The sequence below is a fragment of the Hippocampus comes genome, unplaced genomic scaffold, assembly GCF_001891065.2.
Source record: "Hippocampus comes isolate QL1 unplaced genomic scaffold, H_comes_QL1_v1.1 scaffold679, whole genome shotgun sequence".
Taxonomy (NCBI): domain Eukaryota; kingdom Metazoa; phylum Chordata; class Actinopteri; order Syngnathiformes; family Syngnathidae; genus Hippocampus; species Hippocampus comes.
In genome coordinates, this window is record NW_017804838.1 from 32356 (window position 1) to 54375 (window position 22020).

The window sequence follows — 22020 nt, forward strand, 5'->3', positions numbered from 1 at the left end:
ACAGCTATGAAAAGACAAAGGTTAAAATATGGCTTTGAAGTTTTGGAAAATCGCAACAGTACATTCAAGTAAAACAGGTTGAGAAAAAGTTGGCCATGATTGGGTGAGCAAAAATAGGAAAAGAGAAAAAAAAGTTTGAATAGCTGGACAGCGTTTGGGGGCCAGGCGGTGGTGGTGGATATAAAGTCAGTTAAGTACGTCGTATAAAATACATATTTGACATCAAATTTTATTGATAGATGCGTTGTTCAAGCTCACAATATTTTTTCAAAATGATCATCAGTTTACATATAACATTGAATAAAAACACAGCGGATGCCAGTCTTTTTTAAATTTTTTATTGAAGCTTTTTACAAGCACATTTGACCGCACATTGAATAAAAACACAGCGGACGCCAGTCTTTTTTTTTTTTTTTTTTTATTGAAGCTTTTTACAAGCACATTTGACCGCATTGTTATTTGTCTTTACATTCGGACAAACGCCAACGCCAGGGCGCCTTCCTCTGGCAGTGGCATCATCCCGCATCCCGGGAAGCTCAACACATGAATAAGTTAATTCACACTTTTTCTTCTCCTTTGATTGGGACTCGTTAAGGAACACATCAACCGTAACAATCCACCGTGTGTCGCCCGTGATGGCAATATTGCGCACAAAAAGAAGTCCCAATGCCCTCCGCAAAGCAGTTTTGGTGTCTTTTGGTGAAGAACGCGGTTACCGTGACGACTGCGAGCGCCCATCGTGGTTGCGGGTGGCCGCCTCCATGCGGCGGTACCACGGCTTCACTTTGGTGTTGGCCATCATGTCGTCAAAGGCCTCCAGGCCTTCCATCACACGCAGGACGCCAAACACGGCCTGCCGGGGACAAGCAAGTGACAGAGCAGATTTATTGTTTTATTTTTTGAAAATGGCTTTGACAATAAACCCTCGTTCCGGACGCCTCCGATTGATGAAATGTGGCTGCGTCGGCATTGCGGCGTTTGCTCACCAGGTCGGCGAGGTTGGGGCCTTGCCCACCCATGAACTTCCTCTGCTTGCCCACGGCCGCCACCCAGTCGTTAACGGCCTTGTACAGGTCCTGACGCACGTCGTCTTGAAGGTTGTGTCTACGATCAAGCCGGTCGATTCCGATATTTGGCAGAATTTGAAAAAAAAAATCAGTGCCAAAGGTCGAATTCCGTTCACATCACCTCTTTTTTGGGGCCCTTAATTCTTACAACAATAATGAAATAAATTACAGCTTGAACATTTGCTTTGCTCTAAATGTTTAACTTGACAACAGAGGGTTGAATTGCCAAAAACCACCCCCCCTTTTTTTTTTTTGGGTCATGAATTGTTTTGGAAAAGCAAAAAAAAAAAAAAAAACCCCAAAAGATCCCCCGATCACCAGCGACTCACTCACCGGCTCTTTAGGCGCTTGGCGATGACGAACATGGCGACGGCGCCGATGTACTTGGCAAAGACTCCCTCCAGGGTGCCGAACTTGCCCTCGCGCACGATGTAGTCGAAGGAGGCCAGGGCCTCGCCGGTGCTGCGGTACACGTTGGGCGAGATCAGGTGCACCAGCCAATCGTCGGCCCACTGACGCCACTTCATCTCCTCCCTGGAAGAAAAAAGTGGCGCTCGTCCGTAAGGGTACCGCACCGACGCGATGAGTGAAGAACCGAGAGTGAGCGTAGCGCGGCTTACTTCTGCATGCCTTTCTCGGGGTAGACGGCGGCCGTCTCCTCCTGGCTGAGCATCAGCCAATACTTGTTGTTGTACTCCGTCACCTCCTTGCCGCTATCGTTGACCGACTTCATCTCGGGGTAACAGCGCAAAATGTCCGTCATGCTGGAACCCCTTCGCGGGGAGCGGCGAACACAGACAGGTGGTTGTCGAGGTCGTTTTTCAAACGGGCTTTTCCGTAGCTGTTAATCTTGCTCGTGTAGTTGTCAAGCTAGTTAATGTAGTTTATACTTGTTCATGTTAACTTAGTTGTCAAGGTAGTTATATAAAGGTAGTTGTCAAGATGGTTAATGTCGTCATCAAGGTTGTTCAGGTAATTGTCAAGCTAGTCATTAATGTAGTTAGTTAATAATTGTAGTTGTCAGGGTGCTTATTAATATAGTTGATAAGGTTGTTGTTAATGTTAAGTTACTTGTCACGGTTGTCATCCAGATACCGGTAATTGTTAATGTTGGTCATGTCGTGGTGCAGCTAATCATTAATAGAGTTGGTTAATAATGTAGTTGTCAAGGTGTTGATTGATATAGTTGTTAAGGGCGTTGATGTTAAGTTTTACTGTCAAGACAATTGTCAAGGTAGTTATCAATGTCGCTATGAAGGTAATCAAGGCACTTGTCAAGATAGTTGTTCATATAGCGGGGCTTACTTGCTGACTAAGTAGGTCTTGAGTGAACTGATGATGACGGAAGAGTCGTTCAGCTGCTGCAGTTTGATTCAACAAACAAACAAACAAACAAAAAAGCTGACATCGTAGACGAATTAAAAAAAAAAAAAACACTCAAGAGGTTTGCATGGTAAGCGGTAGGTATGCGTGGTACCAGGTGCTCGTCCACCATGAGGATGGGAACCTTGCGGTAGGCCGACCACTTGATCTCCCGCCGCATGACCGGGTTCACCTCCACCACGCGATAGGCCAGCCCGTGGTAGTCCAGGAAGGCTCGCACTTTGCTGCAGAACGGACACGTTTGGTACTGGTACAGCGTCAGGGACGGAGATCCTGCGGGGGTCGCCTGAGACACACGTGCGGATCGTAACCACGAATTGGTGAGAGGAGCCGTCGCGTTGACTTAGTCGCTCATTTTTGTTGTATTATTGTTTAAGATGTCATAAAAACAACAAATATTGACACATCTTTTCACAAAAACATTGCTTTCTCTGCTCTTTTGGTCAGAAACTGCTGTTTTTGGTGAAACTGACCCGCGTTCCAATTGGTAAAGAACGGAAAATGCTTGAGAGAAACTTTTTATCGTGGGTAAGAAAAGAGCGATTAATTTTTTTCTTTTGGTGTGCCCGGTGCTTATATGACCACACAACACAAAGTCCGCTTGGAAAATAGCGGGCAGTGAATTGTTATGACCACAAAATATGAATGTGATTTTTAAAAAATGGACCAAAATATGCTAGCTGGAAAAAAATGACAATAATAGCGATACATGTAGAAAAAAATGATGTTGCCAACAATTTCTAGACTAAAACGAAAAAGTAAATGTCACACAAATATAAATGGCAAAATCGCAGAAAGTGATCATTTAAAAGTGGTTTCGCCTTCTTGCGGACCTCTTTGGGGGGCAAAGCATTCAAGTCAGTCCCTGCAAAGCAGAGTTCCCTTTTATCTCCCCGAGAATGAGGCATCTCACCTGGGCTTGCTCCTGGGCCAGCTGTCGCTGCTGGGCCCAATAGAACTTGAAGGTATGATAAAGCCCCACACCGCCGCCGAGGAGGAATGCGCAGCCCAGCGCTCCGTTTCCTCTACCGCGCAGAGACCACAGCAGCCCGGAGCGGGCTCCTGTTCCACCGCCGCCCCCGCCATAGTAGAACCTTCGGGACGCACGGGAGCCGGCGTTCCCCGCCAGGTGGACGCCCGTACCGGGTCGGCGGAGCGCGGGACTCTCCAGAACGGTCCAACCGACCTTAACCAACGATCTGGTACAGGCCGCCGCCATGTTGAGTTTACGCAAAGCTCCCCACAATGCACTGCGATCGGGTTGCGTGGTTACGCCTTTATCACAGGTTAGGTAGTCTGCCGGGCTAGGCACCGCCCTAACGTGACGTCACAAAGTATCTTTCCGCGGTTTTCACTGTTCGCCGTCAGTAAATTATTCAATAATGAACTGATTTCATTATTGAATTTTTAAATAATGGAAAATGCAATTGTAGTATTTAAATTTCAGCAGTGAATAATTCCATGAATGTAATAACAACGTAATGGAATAAATGATTGCTATTTTTCGTATGAGTAATTTAATTACTGGTTATACTTCACAGTTTGACACTGTAATAGAGTTCTACATATACATTCCTCCCACTAAATGCATTCCCCCTAATAAGCGGATAATATTTGCTGGAGTTGAGTAAATAAATGCGAGGCAATAATGCATCATTCAATACTGTACACTTAGGTAGACACTCGTGGGCACGATTCAAGGAAATACATTCATCTGATGCTCTTCGCAGTTGAACAAGCTCAAAGTATCGATACGTGGAAATAAAGTGTAGCCTGGCACAAACCCAATTCCAATGATGTGTGGACACAGTGTTAAACATAAATGAAAATAGAATACACCGATTTGCAAATCGAGTTCAACCTATATTCAATTAAATAGACTACAAGGACAAGATATTTGAACTTCATTGTTGGACTGCTTTCTGGCAGAGTTGTTCACAAAGAGGTGAATCTTGCTCCATCTTTGCTTGCGAATGACTGAGCGATTCAGGGAAGCTCCTTTTCGAGCCAATCATGGCGCCTACTTGTTTCCAGTTAGCCTGTTCACCCGCGGGATGTGCCAAGGCGTTTTATGAGCCATCTGTCCCATCGTTTTTGGAACGTGATGAGCCATAAAATTCTAAATTCAGGATTATTTGAAAAAAAACAAAAAAACAATTGAGTTGATCAGTTTGAACACATTTAGTATTTAGTGTAGTCACGACATGAACTTGCGGCAGCATACCCACTGGGGTTGAGTAAAAGTAGCGGCCACAAAAAAAAAAAAAAATACAGTAGCTTGATACTCTCAGTTGTTGAGTCTGGTCACTACTCGAGGAAATGCAGTAGCCTGTAAATCTGTGTAGCTGGGTGAATAAACACCCTTACGCGCTGTATGAAACACAGGGGAACCCGACATACTCGCATTTCGGCACCAACGGATTCAAATCTTCACGGATTTATTTAAATGTTGTTGTTTTTACGTGGAATCTAAGTTGATTATGCAAGAACTTTTAGGGTCAATTTTTTTCCAATGCAATTCTAGCAAGGTTCCACTGTATCTACATGCATTTATCTCTCTCTCCTGTGTTTGCACTGTGGTGGAGCGGAAAGAAATTTCATCTGTGCTGTATGTTGCACATAGAGCACATTTGCCAATAAAGTTGACTTGAACTTGAATTTAGCCATATACCCTCGATAGTTGAGTGTATGAAAGGCTGCTTTCAATAAGAGAGCTCTCGACGGAGGAAAAACACCCAACAAAACAGCTATGTGCGGTGCGTTCAATGCCCCTCCGGATTTTCTAGGGCCTTCCATATTGTAAGCGGTCGTGCTACGTGTGCGGCGTTCATGAGCGTCGTCCACGGCCGTCACGAAAGCGGAGATTCGCCTCCACCTTCGCCAGCATCAGCAAAGCATCCGCGGTCGCGGTGGCATCGCCGCATCCAGCTGGGGCGACTTCTCGTTGGTGGGGAAGATGACAACGACGGCGATGACGGTGGAGGTTTGGTGTGGAGAACCGACGCTGGAGGACATCATTTTCTCCCTCGCGCCGCCGATGTCGTCTTGATTTCGGATGAGAGCGGGAGGAGACAAATAAACACCATCGCTCGCTCTTTAGCCGGCTAACGCTAAGCTATCACTTTAGCTCCACGGCTGGCTGCTTTTGATTAACCTCTCCCCGCCCCCCCCCCCCCCCCCATCCCCGCCATGTGGAGACATGCTGACGGCGAAGAGGACATTTAAAACACCGTAGCTCACGATTAGCATCACGGCTAAGATAGTTAGCTCACCCCCCCCCCCAGTCCTCGGATTTTTCTTTCTCTCGATGAGGATGCTAACCGAGGGGAGCGACTGACTGACTGACCGACTGAAGGTGCACCTCGACACGCTCATGAAGGTCATGACAGCGAGAGAATGATCATGCTGGAAAAACAGGTAAGCCATGAAAAGATGGCACATATTGTCCCCAAAAGCCCACCTGGACACGGGGTTCATTTGCATGTGCCTAATTAGCATCACCGGTGACCGACGTGATCTTCTCCTAATCAGAATTTTGATTCATTTCATGCAACCACCTTCCAAAATAGCCGTAAGAGTAGATCTGGAATTTGTTGGTCTTTGTTTTTCACACAGAACCCAACATTTGCTTGCTACAGCAAATGGCGTTGTCAGTCATGAACCCCTTTCACACGAACAGGAGACACAATATTTATTTCCCTTTGCCTTTCACACAAACCCTGTGATTGGTGGTATCAGTCGTAGATCTTTTTTTTCACACAGAGATCCTGCAAATAGTTGTCAAAATAGATCTGCTATTTATGTCTTGGTTTTGCACACAGAACCCAGAGATTATTTACTACAGTGGCTGGTGTTGCCAGTAATAACCCCTTTCTTACATAGATTTTGAAACGTAGTGGATGCACCTAACAGGAGATGGGATATTTCTCCACCTTTCATTCATCAAGAACCTAGCGATGAATTATTCCGGCACATGGTGGAACCAATTTAAAAAACATCTTTCACACAGAGATCCTGCCAAATGTAGCACCTTTCATGCAGACTTTCCACAGTGAGCGCACCAGAGGCGTAAGACGGCATTGATCAGCCCGCCCCTTTTACGCTGAATACAGCAAAAGCAGGCATGATACTGTTGCAGCTGTGTTCAATTTCAACCCCAATTTAAAGCCCAACCCATATTTAAAACCCTTGACTCAGGCTCCAAACCTTACCTTGAAACCCTAACTCAGGCTAGAAACTTTTGCTCTTTGGCTTATGAACTGCCATGACTGTTAAATGTCAATATTTTTTCAGTCGACTCATAAATGCTGCTACAGTTCCCGACAAATACCACCTTTTGTCATTTTTGGGGGGCCTTTTTTTTCCATTGAAATGACAAAAATGAAGAAAAATAATTGATACTTCATTAATAATAATGATATATACTTAATTTAAAAATATAAATATTTTTGAATAATTAAATTGTAACTCTCAGAATGTGACAACAGGAAGAAAATCAAAACAAGAAGCAGTTCAGCCACAACAACAACAAAAAAGAAATCCCAGAATTTCGAGCAAGTCAGTTGTTGCTAGGCAGACTTGACTTGCACAAAATTGAGCCTTTGTGATTGGCGTAAAAGTTGCATTCATAATTGCCCTGTCAGTGAGTCCGCAGGAAGTGGTTACCCGCGGCTGCTGGTTGCCATGGCAGCAGCATTCATGTGCGGGACATCCTCCGCTAGCCGGCTAGCGTCATTAGCACGTGAATGGGAGCTCAATGGCCGCTTTGTTCCCACGCGCTGGCGTCAAAGATGGCCGCCCGCCGCCGGCGTCCGGTGCCAAGAGAAGCGGAGGGCGGGCGAGGTGGCGCCCAGTCACACCGATCGGATCAGTCGACCGAGTGCTGTATAAAAAGCGCACACTGGGACGCACGTTGCCATGGAGACAAGAATTTGCCGGCGGATACTTGAAACCCCAACCGTGGCTTGAAACTCGGACTTCAAATCCTAACTGAGCTTTAAAATCTTAACTTGAACCCCTGATTGAAAATAATGACAGCGGCTTGAAACCTTCATTTGAGAGCCCAACGGGAAATCCTAATCCTAATTTGAAACTCTAAGCCTGCTTTGACACCATACTTTGAAAACATGATCGCGCGTCACGCTGCATATAGCGAGGCAGCGGGAGGCGGAACAGCTTGATTGTTTGGCCACACAAAGGCCAGCTTTCACTCTCACTTCCTGCACTGCAGCAACATCGGAAAGGGGCCAGATTACAGCAACGTGGCCCCCTCACCAAAAAAAAAAACCAACAAACCCAATAAATTGCCTTCCTACCTTCTTGTTACACTTGCACAACGCTCCAGAATGTGAAAGGTCCGAATGATTTTGATTTGATCAAAACGGGACGTTACGGGACGTTGATGACGCGCACGCGACTTTGTGTAAACAGAAAGCAGACCGCAACGCCCGCCGCCGCGTTTGATTGACTGGCGGCGAGGTGCCATGGCAACAGAGGAGACACTTTTATGAGAGTGCGCAACATTCCAGCAGGTGCCTGAGAGAGAGAGAGATTGAGGGCAAAGAGAGGAGTGCGTGGGAAAAGCGAGAGAGTGACGAAGCGAAAGAGGGGGGGAATGAAAGTTAAGGAGGAGTGAGAGAGGGAGCAAGAAAGGAAAGGGAGGTCGGGGAATTTCAAAAGAGAGGAAGGGATGGAGGGAGAGATACAGGGAGGGGACAGAAGAAGAAGGGAGAGGGCAAGCTCAGGAGAGCGAGAGAGGAAAGTCCTGACGGAGTGACAAAGAGAGCAAGAGATGAGGAGACAGACAGAGAGAGAGAAGAGAGAGAGCAAGGGGGAGGGAGGGAATGATTGAGAGATATGGGTTAAGGAAGAAAGAAAAGACTCGAGAGAGGAGGAGGAAAGGAGGAGAGATACAGGAGGAAAGGGAGGGGGGAGTTGAGTCACAGAGCTGCAGCCTCCCCCCCTACTCCCCATCCTCCCCCCCTGCCACAATCCATCATGAAAACCGATCGCGCTGTTGCATGTAGGCAACATGTGGTCGAGTGGCGGCCCAGGAGCAGCCTGGGACTAGCGCACGAGACGAGCGCACCGGGACGAGGGTGCGGTTGATGCGCCGACAACATGGAGGAGCTCTTCAACGTGCCGCGAGCGTTGGCGCGGCAGCCGGCCACCATGATGGGCACGTTACACCTGCCCATATACCTCACGGAGCACCTGGTGAGGGCGCCGCCGCCACTATGTTTACGTGCGCGTGTATTGATGCCGCTGTAGGAAACAGTGGAAGCATTCCGGGTTTGGGGCAGTCAGGGTGTGAAGAAAGTGAGTAGATTTGATTTTTCCCTCAGTCAGGGTGTGAAGAAAGTGAGTAGATTTGATTTCGAGCACGTTTACATTGAGGTCCTTGTGAGGTGAAGAGATTCGGGTTTCAAGTGAAGGTTTTGAGTGAGGCTTTTGAAGTCGGTGTAATGTTTTCACATGCGGTTTTGGGTTTCAAATAGGACTGAAAGCAAGGCTGAGGCTTTGAAGCCAATTCGGGTTTGAAATCAGCATTCACGCCTGAGTTAGGGTTTTGAATGTTTTCAGACAGGGTTAAGGCTTCGAAGTAAGGCGTCAATACGCCTCGAAAGCCGGGTTCGGCTTGTCGTGTGCGCGCGCGTGGTCGTTCGTGGCTTATCGCGCTCTTGTCGTAATCCGACCGCGGACTTTCCGACTTGAGTTTTTACGCCAACGGTCGGGCGGAAATTTGTCACCTCGTTGTCGGCGACGCGTGAAAGTCTGCGGGGGTCGAAATGTTGAATGCGTTGACAACGGGAAATTGAAGTCGGCGGCCTTTCGTGCTTATCGAACGAGCGGGCCAGTGTTTATGTTCGGATTCTTCAAGTCCGTCGGTTCTTGGAAGCGGCACGAAGGTGTGTCAAAATGTCGAACCCAAGCTCCAAAATGGAAGACGATTGGCACCCAAGAGTAATGCGGGCGGGTCATGGACTTCTGCGGGCATTTTTATTTGAGTTTTTGAGGCATTTGTCGTGCGACCGTTCCACCAAGACGGCTGCCACTTGACACGTTGCTATTTCGAGTGCTTGTGTACATTTCTCTTGTGCAAGCTGAAAACGCTGCGAGGAGCGATTGCATTCAAGTAAGTGGCTTGCACCGCTTTGTTGCACACGCGTGTCAGCGCGCCTGCGTGTGTGCGTGTGCCTGCGCCTGTGTGCGTGAGCGCGTGCGTGTCATCAATCTTGCCGTTGTTTTGGGACCTTCCCACACATTTTTGTGTGCGTGTGCTTCGCTTTCCTTTTTCGTCCTCCGCGTCGCGGTGGTGGCGGCTCGCCGCCGGGCTCGCGGCCTTCTTTCAAGTCGCCACCAGTTAATTTTTTTCCCAGTGTTGTTCCTGCGCTTGTTGACACAGCTGCAAAAGCAAACATGCGGCCCGGAGCCGGAGCGGCCGCCAGGGGTTTCGCCCCACTTTTAAGGGGGCGCAGCGGCGAGCGCAGGTGTCGGCGGACCTCCTTCGGGCTTTCGGAGATGGGGAGCTGGAGCCGCTGGACTTGTGGACTGTTGGTGCGGTCGGGAGGCTGCTGGGAGGCGGGAGACTTTGACCGGACCCGAACACAGGTTGGGCTCGCCTCGGTGCAACCTGGGGAGACGTCTTTTGTGCTAGATCGCTGCAGAGGGCAAAAAAAGGCACGGGGTGGGGGGGGGCTCCCTGAGGCTCCCTGGGGCTCCCCCACTTTTAACACTGTTTACAAGTGTAAAAAGAAGTCAGTAATCACAAAGCGTAGCAACGAGAGCAGAATGGCAATGCGGTCCTCGTTGGAGTTGCTTTCCTATTGATCTGCTTTCGTTTGTTTTTCACAACCTGGTTCAGCGCGCACATGTTGTGCTTCAACGTGACCGTGTCGTTTCGACACTTTTGGGGCCTCTTTTTCGATGCTCATTTCTCATCCACTCGTAGCGGTATTTCACGATCAAGATCGGGTCGTCTCAAGATCGCATTGACTCCCAAAATTCTTAAGTGGCAAGATACCGGCCATTAGCATATCATGGAAAAGTAGGGGTCGCCTTCCCAGTCCCTTGAAAATTTTAATTAAAAAGAAAAAAGTCAGCGAATAGGTGAACATGCGTGAGCGTCCTGATGTTTTCCCCGATTTTTCTTCAACACTCAAACACATCTGGTCTGACAGATTCTGAGGGGAAAAAAAATATCTAAATTATACAATACTGGATACCCCCCAAAAATAAAAAAAATGAACATATTGTCCACTTGGGGGCACTGGCACACAATCTACAAACAATTCTGCCCTGACGGTCATGTGCGCATGCATGTGCGTGTGGGTGTGGGTGTGTGTGGGTGAGCGCTGCCATAGTGAACCCCAACAATCAAAACGCAGCCACTGTTTCCCGAGGCGGCACAGAGCGATGCTGCCTTCGATGACACTCTGGAAACTTGTGCTTAATAATAACAAATGACAATACACTTTATTTACGGATTAACAAACGATAATAATAATATGTTTTATTCATTGGCACATTCCTAAGAGTATATTTTATTCACAGGCGCATTTCTGGGCACCGTCTGCCATAGGGGTTGAACTGACTAGTTGATTTGGCCACTATGCAATAGTGATTACAGTTTGAAGTCGACTTATCGAAATTAATTATCCAAGTGTGTGTGTGTGTGTGTGTGTGTGTGTGTGTGTGTGTGTGTGTGGTGCCAAACTACTTTTGCACACTTAGTGTAATCTCGATATTTCCGACGGATCCGAAGGCATCGCGCTTCTGTGGGCGTGGCTTAGTAAAGTCCCCGAGTGAGTCACGATTCCCATAAACGCATCATCATCATCATCATCATCAGCTCCATCTCCATCGTCGTTGTCACCGAGGTCGATCGAAGAAAACGTCCCGCTTGTCGGTAGCCCTCAAGGGGCCCCTCGGCGAGCGAACAAAGCCGCCGAAATGTCGCTTTCTCCGCGGTGACGGCGGCCCTCTCTCGCGACCTCCGCTTCGGTGGCGCCGTCGAGCGGGGCCCGACCGAGATGTTCGAGTCGTCGCGGCGGGCGCGCGATGTGTGGGACGGGGTCAAGCTGGAGGTGTCCGACAGCCGCGGTCCGGTGGTGCTGCACAGCTTCACGCAGCTGGACCCGGACCTGCCTCTCCCGGAGGTGAGGCCGATTCGGGGGAGCTTGTAAATCGGGGGCTCCCCGTGGGTGTGGGGGGTGTGTGGAGGGGGCGGCTTACCGGTCAGTTTGTTGCGAGTAGCCTCTTAACAGGACACTTGATTTGGAACACTTTCGAATGAAGTCAGAGTTGTATACATTGTATTGTAAAAACAGACACACAGCACCAGCACAACTAATACAGATTTGTTTGTAATGCGCTAATTAATTAAGAATGCTACACTACTTGTAACGTGTAAGAACAATGCTAACAGTATCACCAATAATAATACTGCGAAAATAGCGTTTTTTTTACAGCAGAAAGTCGTAATCCTACAGAAAAAAAGTCACAATCTTACAAAAATGAAATTTTTTTGGAGAACAAAGTCTTCTAATCTTATGACAGTCTGAAAAAGATGACAGATACAAAAAAACTGACGAATGTTTTTTTTTACACCAAACATTTGTTGTCCCACATGAAAAATCTTTGAATTTTTTTTCTCGAATAAAAAATAATTTCACAAGAGATCAAAATGCTGTAATGTTACAAAAAAACTCCACAAGAGTAAATCATAATCATGTGACGAATAGAAAAAACAAATGGTGAAATTTTCTATGTTAATAAATTTTTTTTTAGGGGGGGGGGGACTACAACAATGTGACTTTCTTTTTCGACTTTTCGTTACATTTTTTTTACATGGCAATGTCCCCGTTTTGCCTTTGACAAAATGTTGATTTTGAAAATTAAAAAATAAATGTTGGATGCGCTTTGGGGACCTTTTTGTCATCTTCTTTGCCTCCATAAAAGAGAACCTTTTTCTCTTTCTACTCTTATTTGTTGACTGCTGCAAAAAGGCCGCAGGCTCAATTCCACTCGTCTGCTTTCATCTCGTTCACTTATTGATTGATGAAGAGCTTTTTGGGGAGAGATATTTTTTTTTTAAGCTTAGATTGGAGCTACATGTAGATCGAAGCTTTGTCCTCAATGGAAGAGGCTCACTTTCATTTCATCAAAGAAATAATTTGCTGTTTGCTGAACAAGAAATGAAGAGGGCTTTGTGTGTGTGTGTGTGTGTGTGTGTGTGTGTGTGTGTGTGTGTGTGTGTGTGTGTGTGTGTGTGCGTGTGTGTGCGCGTGCGTGTTTGCCACTCTTAGAGCTCGACGCAGGAGATCGGCGAGGAGGTGGAGGCCGACGCCATCTTCACCATCACGCTGCGTAAGGTGCAGCTGCACCACTCGTCCAGCAAGGGGCAGCGCTGGCTGGGCGTGGAAACGGACGCCGGCCTCAGCCTGTACGAGACGTGCAAGGTGCGGACCATCAAGGCGGGCACCCTGGAGAGGCTGGTGGAGTACATGGTCACCGCCTTCAAGGGCAAAGATTCCACCTACGTCACCATCTTCCTCTGCACTTACCGATCTTTCGCCACCGCCAAGCAGGTGCTCGACCTGCTGCTCAACAGGTAATGGCCGATCTCGTCACATTCGGCTTCACACCCGACCTTGTTCCTTTTGCGAAAAACCCTCATCTTTCTTGACAAAGCACTAACCCAGGCTTCAAACCTCGCCAAATAGTTCTCACCGTCATCTTTCTTTTCTGTTGTTGTTGCTTTTTTGGGGGTGGGGAAGGCGTCTTAACTTTTGCGTCTCTGTATTCCCTGACAGGTACGCCAGGCTCCAGAATGTTCCGGCGGCGACGGCGCATCGCGTCTGCCAGGACGACTGCACCGAGCTCAGAAAGTGAGACCACGCATGTTCTTGACCCTTCTTTGTTTTCAATCATGACTATTCTCTAGTCATTTCTTTATTAATATCTGCGCACCATATTCAATAGTGTTCATTAGCTTTGCTAGCATTTAGCGTCAGGCTGATTATGTAACTTTGCCACATGCGTTCCAACCCCCCACGGAGGCCACAGAAACATTGGCAAAGAGTTGAAATGGCACGCGTGGAAGTGATGCTGACATGTTAGCATTGCTAGCGTTTAGCTTAGGGTTCCACTTTTGCTTTGGAACTCAATGAGCCCTCAGAAACATTGACCAATGCATTCGAAACAGCTGAACCTGATCCTGATTTTAGCATTTTAGCATAGAATTGTCCTCATTTAGCGTCGCGGAAGCCCCCAAGACATTGTCCAAGTGATTATCAGTTCAACGCGAAAAGGACGCTAACATGTTCGCATTGGTGCCGCTGCTAGCATTTAGCCTCTTTGGTCTTGCTTGTGAATTCTCAGGACGCATTTGAAGCCGTCTAATCTATCGACTAATGACACGAACATGTTAGCATGTCAGCATAACGAGCCCTTTTATTATTTCTCTTGGGGCTTATCGCTCTTGCCTCCGTGCACTTGACGCCATGTGGTCAACTAGAGCAAAAGTAGCATGCATGATGCTAACATGCGAGCGTGTGCCGCTGCGGTGTGAAGCACGGTGTCGTCCATCTTGGGTGCGTGGTTGGACCAGTACTCTGAGGACTTTTGGACTCCTCCGGGCTACGACTGCCTCCACCAGCTGTTGTCGTACCTCCACCTTCACTTCCCCGGCTCTGACCTGGAGCGTCGCGCCCGCAACCTGCTGGCACATTTCCACAGACGGCAGCAGTGCGAACCCGACACCGACGGTAAGAAAGCGGGATCTCATGTGGGTGTGTCTTCATGTTGTTTTGTCATTGAGTTGAAGTTTGAAGGCCCTAATTGAAAACCGAAACGTGTTTTGAAATGCCCGCCTTCATCTTCATCTTCATCTTGCGTCGTCAGGCGAGCACTTGGGATGCCCGTTCGCCACGCAGGAGGAGAGCGGCTTTGAGGACGAGCTGCCCACCTTCAGCTTCCTGTCCTTCGACCCCATCATGGTGGCCGAGCAGTTCACGCTGATGGACGCGGTGAGCAATCGAGCGTGACAGAAAGGACAGAAAGAACGACGACGTGAAACAGAACAACTAAAAGCATCACAATCACTGACAAAAAGAACCCGACAATATCCATCCATCCATCCATCAGCGGAGCCCCGCCTCCTCACTCAACTCAACTCAACTCAACTCAAGTGTATTTCTCGAGCACTTTTTAAGACAACCAGCGCTGTTTGTATACGAAGGGCCGTGCGTGCAGCAAAAATCGAACTCTTCAAAGATCTCTTGAGAACGGAGAGCCTTGACTTTAGCCGGCTGCCTACGGTGCGCTGGAGCCCGTCTTTGGGCAGCAGGAGTGGGTGGGGCACCTTCCACTGTTTGAGCATTCCAATCAATGAAAGCCAAGCGTGGCTTCTCAAACTTTTTGTTTTTATTTTCGCCAAGATCAAAATCTTAACGGCAATTGAATATCGCTCCCACACGTAGCCCTCAATGCTGTAGCGGGTGAAAAATATGGAGAAAACCTCGTAAAGTCAAGATGGAAAAAAAAATGATAGCTATAAAAATTCTGATGAAAATAGAGCCCCTCCCCCCAACACCCAAAAAGTATGTCATATGTCAGGAGCAGATGTATTCAGTTGTCATTAAAAAAAAGAAAATCTGTGCAGAATGAATATTTTGCGTTTGTTGCGCGCAGGACCTGTTCAAGAAGGTGGTCCCGTACCACTGCCTGGGCGGCATCTGGTCGCAGCGCGACAAGAAGGGCAAAGAGCACCTGGCCCCCACCATCCGCGCCACGGTGGCCCAGTTCAACTCGGTCACCAACTGCGTGATCAGCACCAGCCTGAGCAACGCCGCGCTCAAGCACAACCAGAGGGCCCGACTCCTGGAGAGGTGGATCGACGTGGCCCGGGTCAGGATGCCACAAACACTCGCGCGATGCATTTCGCACCACCAACCACAACCAACCTCAAAGTTTGAAACCCCAACCTTGGCTTCGAAAGCCGCCTCATGTTACACCCGAGCCCGTGTTTCCGCGCATCATTTTGAAACCCCAACAGGGGTCGAAAACCACATTTAATCCCCTGAGCCTAATCTCAAATCTCGGATCCCTCCCCCTTCTTGAAAACCCCCAATTCTTGTTTGCGGGAGCAATTTTGTTCTTTCTTTGATGCTGTTTTTGTCGAGCTCAACGCAGGTCTTAAAACGCCGCGCGTGTGACCCTCAGGAGTGTCGGATCCTGAAGAACTTCTCCTCGTTGCGAGCCATCCTCTCCGCCCTGCAGTGCAACGCCGTCCACCGCCTGAAGAGGACCTGGGAGGAAGTGTCTCGGTCCGTCCTCGGCACGCCCGCCGTGATGTCTTGCGCTTCGCTCCCGCGACGCGCTTCTCAACCTCTTTTGTTCTCCACAGGGAGAGTTTCCGCACCTTCCGCGAACTTTCCGAGATCTTCTCGGACGACAACAACTACTCGCTCAGCCGGGAGCTGCTGGTCAAGGTGAGACGCCCGCCTGGTGTTCCTGTGTGTGTGTGTGTGGGGGGGGGGGGGACCCCGTGACGTAGCCGTTACATTTTGGAGGACCCGTGTGATGGCCGGAGATAAGTGCCCGAGTGTCGGGGAACACCCCGGGGCGTCGGCCAGCTCTATCAGCCGACGGCAGGCTCACGTGGAAATGCAACGATATCATTTTCGTCAGACCGAGTACCAGTGCCAACATTTCAGTCTCCATGCGCCATAATCGGGCCCGACCGATGAATCAGACTTGAGCTCTTTTAAAATTGCTAAAAATCGGCCACATCTTTGCAGACTATTTTTCCTTACACTTTAACAATATACACCACAAAACAAAGAGAATGACATTCAAAAATCTTCCCCTCGCAAAATCGGCCCTTTTTTTGTTGATTTTGCTCTCTCAGCTGTCAAGTTAATTCTTGCGCTGCGCAACATGAAAACTTTATATATATTTTATATATATACATATATATCTCCGACGATGCGGAATGATGCGTTTTTGTGTTGTTGATGTTGTTGTTTGGCCCCTCAGGAGGGAACGTCCAAGTTTGCTACTTTGGAGCTGAATCCCAAGCGAGCTCAGAGGAGACACCAGCAGCAGAGAGACCTGGTGGGTACAGCGCAGCACCACCTAGTGGCGGCACGACAAACTCGCGCTCTCAGTCACTGGCATTGTGTGGCGTGGTGTTGCGTGTGTGTGTGTGTGTGTGTGTGTGTGTGTGTGTGTGTGTGTGTGTGTGTGTGTGTGTGTGTGTGTGTGTGTGCGTGCGTGTGTGCGTGTGCGCGCGCGTGCGTGTTCAGGGCGTGATGCAGGGCACCATTCCCTACCTGGGCACCTTCCTGACAGACCTGGTCATGATGGACACAGCCATGAAGGACTACACCGAGGTCAGCGAAGCTCTTTTGCTGATATTTTGTCATGACGACTTTCCGGCCAATTAAAAAAAAAAAGATGACATCAGTGAATGCATTTGCATGAGCGCAAGCGCGCACAGGACGGCCCGGCGGTCGAGTATTTGGCGCGTCGGCCTCACGGTGGACAGGTGCAGGGTTCAATTTGGGCTGCGGCTGTGTGGAGTTTGCATGTTCTCGTGGGTTTTCTCCGGGTACTCTGGTTTCCTCCCACATACCAAAAACATGCGTGGCAGGTTGATGAAACACTCGAAATTGTTCCGCGGTGCGAGTGTGAGCACAAACGACGCTCTTTGAATTCGAAGCTCTTCTTTATTTGTGGACCCCCGAAATCTGCTGTTGACTTTGTCGTTTTATTGATCGTCATTGGCAAAAGATTGTTGCTTTTGTGTCTTCCAGGGTGGCCTGATCAACTTTGAGAAGAGACGAAAGGTACGTGCAGTTGGCGCTTAGCCTCGTTAGCTTCGCGATTCACCTGTTTTTGGCTTTTATTATTTTGGGGAGTTTAGTCATGTGACATTCGCAATCCAAGCCCCGATTGTTCATCACCTGAGCCTTGTGATGTCATTTTCAGTCGACACCAAATCCCAAAATGGTTGGACAAAAGTGTTTTCTTTTTTTTTCCCCCTCAGGAATTCGAGGTGATCGCGCAGATCAAACTGCTGCAGCTGGCGTCCAACAACTACAGCTTCACGCAGGACGCGCACTTCCGCGAGTGGTTCGCCTCCACCGAGAAGCTCAGCGAGGCCGAGAGGTAAACGACCGCTCGCCGCCGGCGCTCGCGGCGGCCGGCCGGCGCGTCATCGCCTTCCTCCCTTCTCGTCCCGCAGCTACCAGCTGTCGTGCGACATCGAGCCGCTCTCGGAGTCGGCCAGCAACACGCTGCGAGCCAAGAAGAACGGAGGCATCATGAAACGATGGAGCGAGTGAGTTCCACCAGTTAGCTGCTTAGCATCGGATCGTCTTGCTGGAGTTTGGAATTCGCCTTCCGATGAGGCCGAGGGTTGGGAGCTAAAGGTTGGGTTCCAAATTAGGGTTCTACCAAGCCACGGGTAGGGCATTGAACAACGGTTACATATTTGGGTCTCAAGCTACAGTCAGGCTTTCAAAAGTGGGGTGTCAAGAGGGTTCGAAAGAATGGTTAGGGTTTCAAATGAGCGGTTGAATCCAGGTTAAGGGTTTCAACCTTAAGTTGGGGTTTCAAGTCCAGGTTTTGAAGCTCCTGTTGGGTTTTCGCAGTTGGTGCTCCGAGACCCACTTTGAGCTCGGAATTCTGTTTGGAAACCACAGCAGCCAAATTTCAAATGAGAGTTTCATGATTCAAACGAGCAATTCTCAGGACAGCCTTGGTCTTTCAAATTCAGCTTGAACGCCGCCCCAGTCAAGCTTTCGCACCAGAGGGAGACTTTCAAACAATTATTCAGGTTTGAAACCAAAGATGGGCTTTCAAATTCTCATTTCAAGCCTGGTTTAGGGTTTGAAATGAACAACCCGGCCCGCAATTCCCAGGACTGACCCGTTCCCGACGCCCGAAAAACTCCTTTTCCCTCGCTCCACTTTTCGGCAAGTGAATCGGGGAGCCCTGACGTTGCGCCTTCGCTTGTGCGTGCAGTCGGCAGCTGGCCGAGGGCTCCTCCGGCTGTCTGGCGGCCGGGAGCGGCGGCGGCGCCGTGGGCTCCCACTCTAAGTCCTTTGACCACGCCCACTTCCGGCCCTACCAAGGCGGCGGCGACAGCGGCGACGCCCTCAGCGTCACCTCCGTCAGCTCCAGCGGCTCCGACCTGGAGGACGTCAACGCCAGCTTCCTCTCGGACTCGCCCGAGGGACACGAGAGGAAGGTGAGAGCCACCATACCTTTGTTTGACCTACTGAGGGCGTCCCCGGAGGGGCGGATTCGAAAATAATCACAAGTTTGCGTTTGTGTTTAGACGTCCACGCCTTCGGTGAAACTTTCCGTCTCAGCGCTGGGGAGAGAAGCTTCGGCGGCAGACACGACCTCCACGGTACTGCTCCTTTTCACCTCATTTCTGAAAACGTTTGACTTCCTGCTTGCAAGACTCGTTGACTCCCACTTGCCCCTTAAAAGACGACCCCATTTCCACAGCACGTTTTCCCTCCCCTTTGACATGACGGCACCGTTCCTCCTGAGAAGCTAGTGATGGGAAAGCGAAGCTTCACGAAGCACTTGCCGTGTTCCTTGACTCCTCCAGGCGGTTCTCTTGGTTTAAATATAAAAGTTAGCGCAATGGATGTGGACAACAATTCCACTGCATCTTTCAAGCAAGAGTACCACTGAGAGGAGTCAAAACCTCTCACAAGTGCTTCATGAAGCTTCGCTTGTCCAACACCGCTGAGAACATTTAAATTAAGCTATTTTGCTTTCATTTCCGCCTTGAAAAAATCTTTTTGTCCACCTCAAAACACGATTTTGCTCATACTTCTAATCCAAGCCATTTCCCATCCCCCTTCAAACATTTTCATGTCCGCCTTTAAAGACGACACTGTTGCTACACTACATCTTTCGTCTTAAAAGGCGAGCCCATTTCCACAGTACAACTTCGCTGCACTTTCTCCTGAAAAAAAAGTGACTTCTTGCTCCCAAAATAATTTAACCTTCACTTTCACCTTCAGGCCATTTTACTTTGACTTCCCCACCTTAAAATATTTGACTTGATCGTCCAAATGGCTCTCCCGAGTCGCGCAAAAAGGGGCTGGAAGAAAATCGTTTTCCGCGCACCTTGACGCGCTTTCGCTTTGGCCCGCTGACAAGACGGTGAGCGTTTCCTCTCGCCCGCGGCAGTTCTGGGAGTGCACGTCGCTGTCGTCTCTGGACGCGTCGGGCACGGGCTCCAGCTCGGGCTCGGCGTCGGGCTCCAGCACGGCGTCGTCGTCGTCGGTGTCGTCGGCGGCGGCGCTGTCGCTCTCGCTGTCGGCGTCGCGCTCGCACAAGCGCTCGGCGTCGGCCGTGTCCAACTACTCCACGCTGTCGCTGCCCCTCTACAACCAGCAGGTGGACGACTGCTGCATCATCCGCGTCAGCCTCGACGTGGAGAACGGAAACATGTACAAGAGCATCCTGGTAAGGCGCCGACCCGCCGTTTCCGCGCTCGCCTTTCGTCTGCTTTGCGCCGCCGAGCCTTTTCGACCGCCGCGCCTCTGACGTTTGTCCCGTGGGCGCAGGTGACCAGTCAGGATAAGACGCCGGCCGTCATCCGCAAGGCGATGATCAAACACAATCTGGAGAGGGAGAAAACAGAAGACTACGAGTTGGTGCAGAAGATCTCGGAAGAGAAAGGTGGGGCCGTCGCCAGATGAGAACCGAAACCAAACCAAATGACCACCACGAAAATGGAGAAAAACGCTTTTGTCAACGGAAGCAAAGAAAAATGCTTCAAAAAAAAAACCAACAACAACAACTGGGACTGCGCTGAAAGTTTATTGAACCAACTGTGACTAAAACTCGCTTTGCGGACTGCGAAAATGTCCTCCGTCTTCATTTTTTTGGTCACTCGATATCAGACACGTGAAATGTATTTGCGCATTGCCGGACGTCCACACCAAAGACGGAAAGTCCGACATTGGCGAGACGCACTGATGCCCGACCTTGACTTCTGGACTGCTCATCGGCGTAAAGGGCTGCCACTCTGAAAGAACGAGTCTGCTCAAATCATGTTTCATCGTGTCATGATTTGGGCAAGTAAAAAAAAAAAAAGATTGTTTTGAAATCTGATTGGTCGGCACGAAAATTCCCGCCTCAAAACGGGCGTTGGGGCAATCGCTGGAGTCATCGCGAGGATAATCAATTCTACGCTTCTCTCTCTCCTCTGCTTGTGTTCAGAGCTTCGCATCCCCGACAACGCCAACGTCTTCTACGCCATGAACTCCAGCGCCAACTACGACTTCGTGCTGAAGAAGCGCGGGCCGGCGCGGCCGGCGCGCGCCAAGACGGTGGCCAGCTCCACGCTGCCGCGCATGAAGCAGAAAGGACTGAAGATCGCCAAGGGCATTTTCTGAGAGCGTCGCGCTTCAGCTCGGGACCTCAGTTTGCGGGCCAAGTCGCCGCCTCGTCGACACGTCGCACTTTGGATTTGGTTTGGTTTTTTGTCTTGTGGCATCCTGGCCCCGCGTTGGCGCACGATCAAACGGACGCTGTCCCGGAAGTAGGACGGCAGTGGCACTTTGGGATTTTGGACGGCGTTCCGACCCAGCGTGTTGACGCACGCTCAAACGGGCCTCGTCCCGTGGGCGGGATCCACGGGGCCCCCGGGACGCCCGGCGTGTAGACGCGCGGTCGGACGGACGGGATCCGGATGTTCCCGTCGCCCGCGTTGTTGACAAATGGTCAAACGGAGGCCGTCCCGCCGGTAGGATCCGGATTTTCCAGATGCCGGCAGTGACACGTGACGGGAGGGCCGACAACGTGTATATATGACAGCTGTGCCGTGCATTTTTTCAGGTTTTTTTTTTTTTTTTTTTTTTTTTTTTGGTGCTGATGATCTTTTATTGAAGCGGTGCCATGTTTCACTCGTTGCCGTGACTGGAAGCAATTGAAGGACACTTTTGGAATTTTTGACCACTAGCGGGCCTCGGCCGTCAATTGTTGTTGCGATCGGCGTGTCTTTTTTTTTGTTTTTGTTTTTTTACGAAGGACTTTGCACTTAGGAAGGAAGGCTCAGTGCTTGGCATAAATGGCGACAAGGCTGGTGTTTATCCATTTCTTAGTCGAGATTCAAATCATCCGAATATAAGCCTGTTTTCCCCCCCGCCCCTGAGATTCCAATATTTGTCTCACAAAAATAAAACACTAGTCTTCGTTTTTTCTTTCACATTTTTTCAATTTTTGAAAAATTTCCTTTTTCTTAAAAAAAAAAAAAAAAAAAGCCCAATTTTTTTCAAAAAGGTTTGACTTGTCTTGAAAGATTACAACTTTTGTAACAATGACTTTGTTGTCAGTTTAACTTTTTTTCTTGTAAAAGTCCGTCTAATTTTCTCATAAGATTACAAATTAAAAAAAAAAAAAGGGTTACTTTCATCTTGTATGATTTGGGCTTTTCTCATAAAAGTTGATTTTTGAGAACAAAAGCCCTTTCTTGAGATTATGGTGTTTTTTTTTTTTGGGTGGGGGGGCTTTATTCTCCTAAAACTTGATT

General features: G+C 49.1%; 2 protein-coding genes across 5 annotated transcripts; one reads left to right on the forward strand and one right to left on the reverse strand.

The window, feature by feature from the left end:
* Window positions 1-393: 393 nt before the first annotated feature.
* Window positions 394-3728, reverse strand: ptgesl (prostaglandin E synthase 2-like). Its single transcript, XM_019869605.1, has 7 exons — window positions 3364-3728; window positions 2545-2736; window positions 2373-2428; window positions 1688-1840; window positions 1401-1601; window positions 987-1104; window positions 394-853 (listed from the first exon to the last, which is right to left on the reverse strand). The coding sequence occupies exons 1-7, from the start codon at window positions 3667-3669 to the stop codon at window positions 713-715; spliced, it is 1167 nt and encodes a 388-aa protein (XP_019725164.1). The 5' UTR covers window positions 3670-3728; the 3' UTR covers window positions 394-712.
* A 1388-nt stretch (window positions 3729-5116) lies between these two features.
* On the forward strand, window positions 5117-21622 carry LOC109515584 (ral guanine nucleotide dissociation stimulator-like). Of its 4 annotated transcripts, none has more exons than XM_019869475.1 (18): window positions 5117-5867; window positions 12758-13062; window positions 13265-13339; window positions 14025-14218; window positions 14355-14479; window positions 15144-15359; window positions 15675-15778; window positions 15859-15943; window positions 16491-16568; window positions 16760-16846; window positions 17270-17302; window positions 17503-17624; window positions 17701-17796; window positions 18483-18708; window positions 18799-18873; window positions 19671-19949; window positions 20051-20165; window positions 20709-21622. In XM_019869475.1, exons 1-18 carry the CDS (start codon window positions 5847-5849, stop codon window positions 20882-20884), a joined length of 2412 nt encoding a protein of 803 aa, XP_019725034.1. In that variant the 5' UTR covers window positions 5117-5846; the 3' UTR covers window positions 20885-21622. The 4 variants fall into 4 exon arrangements, with proteins under 4 accessions (XP_019725034.1, XP_019725019.1, XP_019725045.1 ...); XM_019869460.1 differs by lacking the exon at window positions 5117-5867 and adding an exon at window positions 9853-10061; XM_019869486.1 differs by lacking the exon at window positions 5117-5867 and adding an exon at window positions 9854-10061 and having other exon boundaries at window positions 19878-19949.
* Window positions 21623-22020: the final 398 nt, after the last annotated feature.

Bases quoted from the DNA above. Each gene is read 5' to 3' on its own strand.
- LOC109515584 (XM_019869460.1), top strand. From the start codon at position 9,870: ATGCGGCCCGGAGCCGGAGCGGCCGCCAGGGGTTTCGCCCCACTTTTA. The intron at 17,797-18,482 runs GTGAGTTCCACC...TTGTGCGTGCAG, and splicing joins ATCATGAAACGATGGAGCGA to TCGGCAGCTGGCCGAGGGCT. The intron at 20,166-20,708 runs GTGGGGCCGTCG...GCTTGTGTTCAG, and splicing joins GAAGATCTCGGAAGAGAAAG to AGCTTCGCATCCCCGACAAC.
- ptgesl (XM_019869605.1), bottom strand. From the start codon at position 3,669: ATGGCGGCGGCCTGTACCAGATCGTTGGTTAAGGTCGGTTGGACCGTT. The intron at 2,429-2,544 runs GTACCACGCATA...ATCAAACTGCAG, and splicing joins TCATGGTGGACGAGCACCTG to CAGCTGAACGACTCTTCCGT. The intron at 1,105-1,400 runs GTGAGTGAGTCG...GCTTGATCGTAG, and splicing joins GCCAAGCGCCTAAAGAGCCG to ACACAACCTTCAAGACGACG.